Source organism: Mandrillus leucophaeus, unplaced genomic scaffold (genome assembly GCF_000951045.1).
Source record: "Mandrillus leucophaeus isolate KB7577 unplaced genomic scaffold, Mleu.le_1.0 Scaffold229, whole genome shotgun sequence".
Taxonomy (NCBI): domain Eukaryota; kingdom Metazoa; phylum Chordata; class Mammalia; order Primates; family Cercopithecidae; genus Mandrillus; species Mandrillus leucophaeus.
This window is the reverse complement of record NW_012102354.1, coordinates 98,157-101,759: the sequence shown is the minus strand read 5'-3', so window position 1 is coordinate 101,759 and position 3,603 is coordinate 98,157. Positions and strand designations below refer to the sequence as shown.

Sequence of the window (3,603 nt, the reverse complement as noted above, 5' to 3'; positions counted from 1 at the left end):
CCAGGGACCGGCAGGAGACAGATGCTTTTCTCTATCTCAACTCCCAACAACGGCCAAGAGGCCTTCTTTCCTCTTGTACTAGTCCTCCTCAGCACAGACCCTTCACGGGTGTCAGGCTGGGGGACGATCAGGTCTTTCCCTTCCCACGAGGCCATATTTCATACTATCACATGGGGAGAAACCTTGGAAAATACCTAGCTTTCCTAGGCAGAGGTCCCTGCGACCTTTGGCAGTGTGCGTGTCCCTGGGTACTTGAGATTAAGAGAATGGTGATGACTTTTAAACAGCAAGTTGCCTTCAGGCACTTGTTTAACAAAGCACACCCTGCACAGTCCAAAATCCTTTAAACCTTGAGTCACCACAGCACATGTCTCTTGCAAGGACAAGGTTGGGGGTAGGGTCACAGATTAACAGCATCTCAAATACAGAACAAAATGGAGTCTCTTATGTCTACTTCTTTCTATATAGACACAGTAACAGGCTGATCTTTCTTTTCCCTACAAAAAAGAACAAGAACAAGAAGAAATCTGAAATGTCAAAGTTAAGAAATTCAGTTTAAAATGTTTTATTTCATAGCTCATAAAAAAGTATGTATGTACAAGACTCAAGTAAATAGAAAGGCAGCTTTCCATCACAAATCAGATAGTTTTTCAAACTCTACTGTGGAAGCATATTTAATGCACACATTTGAACACTACACATAAAACATTTTAACTATGCAGTCCAAGTTCTGGATTTTACATTAGATCTGCATATATAAGACACTTGTGGTCAAATTTCAAGATTGGTAAAGCCAATTTCAAGCTGCTTATATTTTGAGTACAGGTTTCACTATTACAAATATATCATGTTAAACTAACAAACTCATGACCTTCAAAGATGTCTTCATCCCATGCGCACACATTTGTAATTTGCGTCCATTTGATATTTCCCTTCTTTTATAATCTTCAAATTATAGTAGTTACGCATTGAGTTCCCTATGTATCTCACCCATCTCCTTTATCTGAAACAGGAAAAAGTACAGAAAAAAATTCTAAATAATTTTTCAATCTTTTGTTCACTCTGAAAATAGTATTAAATAATAAAGTTAAAGGAACACAAGATGATTTTTTTCCACATTTATAAGACTTATTTAAATAAAAAAAGAAAAAGTTGTATTGCAAGGAAACACACATTTAAGTGTTTTCAAGCTTCTATTTAGAGACAAGATCGCCAAAGTGACTAGGGCAAGTTGGAGGTAAGCTAGATCTTTAAGAATAAGATTTTTATTAAGTGCATACTATTTTTAAGATTAGGAAAACATTGATTTACTTTCTATTATCAATCTTTCATTTTATATGTGGGGAAACTCAAGTTCAAAATTAGTGTTTGTCTCAGATCACACAACCAGTTACAGGCAAACTGAGACGATGATAATGACTACTACTACTCTGTTGACAAATATTTTCTTATGTGGCAAGCATGGGACCAACACTTTACACCGATTATGTTTAATCCTTGCAACAGGTCCATACTATCTATTATCCTCATTTTACAGATGAGGAAACATGGAGGCTTAAAGAAGTTATACAACTTTGCCCAGCCAAACCCAGGTCTGTACTGTTCTGCACTACAACACTACATTGTCTTTCTGCCTGTCTGTTACAGTTCAATTCAGGTTAGTCTTCTAGACTTGTGGTCACCAAACCAAATAAGCCAGATGACCTACTACGGAATGGGAAAAAAATGCTAGAACTTTCTGGTTCTATTAGACTTTTTCCCATATTCCTTTACGTTTCTATTTTTATTACTTGCTAAAATATTAGTAAGTGGCCCATATACAAAGATACACAAAAATTGACAGATATATGAAAAATGTTAATGATTCAAGGACAAGTGTTCATATTCAATTCCAAGGGACCAAAACACACCAACAATCTGACACTTTGATCTCATACTAGTATAGATGACTAGTTAGTACACAATAGATTTATTATGACAAATTAAGTTCATATTAAATGATTATTTCACTGGCATAAATATAACAGATCATTAGTCACAATGAGTTTCTCCAAGGTGAATCCACTGGAGTATGCCTTTAGAAGCTTCCGCTAGATGTTGACACTTTGTAAAATAAAAACCATAGGCTTCCCATTCCACTCTTCTATGAGGCAAAAATCAATAGATGGTGATCTGCCATGGAACTCACACAAGAAGATTTAGGTAAGAGCACATTCTAAGACTGTCCCTAAGACCCTAAAGAAAACAGTATAAAAGGACTCCAGTATAACTGAAATGCATCAGTGTGTAGGAAGGTAGAGTGACTAGGAGTAACAGATTCAACAGGGCCTTTCTATTTAGGTAAGTAATCCATTTACCTCAGCCTTCTCATACTTAGCCATTCTCTTCTTTCTGGAAATAACCTGAGTGGAAGAAAGACAATTACTGTTTTAGGACTGCTACTCAAAAAAAGGTTATCTAAATTGACATATATGCTTTTAATGGACATAATTTTGATCTGAAAAAAAATTAATTTTAATATCTATCCATAAACATTTATTGTTTCTTAAATTAAAAATTTCATGCCAGTGCAGGGGCTCATGCCTGTAATCCCAGCACTCTGGGAGGCCGAAGTGGGAGGATCATCTGAGGTCAGGAGTTTCAGACCAGCCTAGCCAACATGGTGAAACCCCATTTCCACTAAAAATACAAAAATTAGCCAGGTGTCATGGCGCGCACCTGTAATCTCAGCTACTCAGGAAGCTGAGGCACCATAGTTGCTTGAACCCGGGAGGCAGAGGTTGCAGTGAGTGGAGATTGCACTGCTGCACTCCAGCCTGGGCTACAGAGTAAGACCTTGTCTCTTAGAAATAAATAAGGTGAGCCAGGCGTGGTGGCTCATGCCTGTAATCACAGCACTTTGTGGGGCCAAGGCAGGAGGATCACTTGAGGTCAGGTGTTCAAGACCAGCCTGGCCAACATGATGAAACCTCGACTCTACTAAAAATACAAAAAAATTAGCCAGGCGTGGTGGCCGTGGCCTATAGTCCCAGCTAGTCGGGAGGCTGAGGCAGGAAAATCACTTGAACCCAAGAGGCGGAGGTTGCAGTAAGCTGAGATGGTGCCATTGCACTCCAGCCTGGGTAACAGAGCAAGACTCCATCTCTAAAAATACATACATACATACATACATAAAATAGGCCAGGCACGGTGGCTCATGCCTGTAATCCTACCACTTTCAGAGGCTGAGGTGGGTGGATCACTTTAGGTCAGGAGTTTAAGACCACCCTGGCAAATATGGTGAAACCCCATCTCTACTAAAAATACAAAAATTAGCCAGGCGTGGTGGCATATGCCTGTAATCCCAGCTAGTCGGGAGGCTGAGGCAGGAGAATAGCTTGAACCCGGGAAGCAGAGGTTGCAGTGAGCCAAGATAGTGCACCATTGCACTCCAGCCTGGGCAACAGACGGAGACTCTGTCCCAAAAATAATAAAATAGTAGCCGGGCACAGTGGCTCACGCCTGTAATCCCAGCACTTTGGGAGGCCAAGGTGGGCGAATCACGAGGTCAGGAGATCAAGACCATCCTGGCTAACATGGTGAAACCCCGTCTCTACTAAAAAT

At 39.9% G+C, this 3,603-nt stretch overlaps 1 protein-coding gene across 1 annotated transcript in view; it reads right to left on the bottom strand.

The window, feature by feature from the left end:
* Nucleotides 1-549: 549 nt before the first annotated feature.
* Nucleotides 550-3,603, bottom strand: part of EPCAM (epithelial cell adhesion molecule) — a 17,223-nt gene continuing 14,169 nt past the window's right edge. The window contains exons 8-9 of the mRNA XM_011981597.1: nt 2,358-2,402; nt 550-1,003 (exon numbers count right to left, since the gene is read on the bottom strand). Coding sequence (XP_011836987.1) covers nt 962-1,003; nt 2,358-2,402 — 87 coding nt within the window. The 3' untranslated portion in view covers nt 550-961. The remainder of the gene's footprint in view (nt 1,004-2,357; nt 2,403-3,603) is intronic.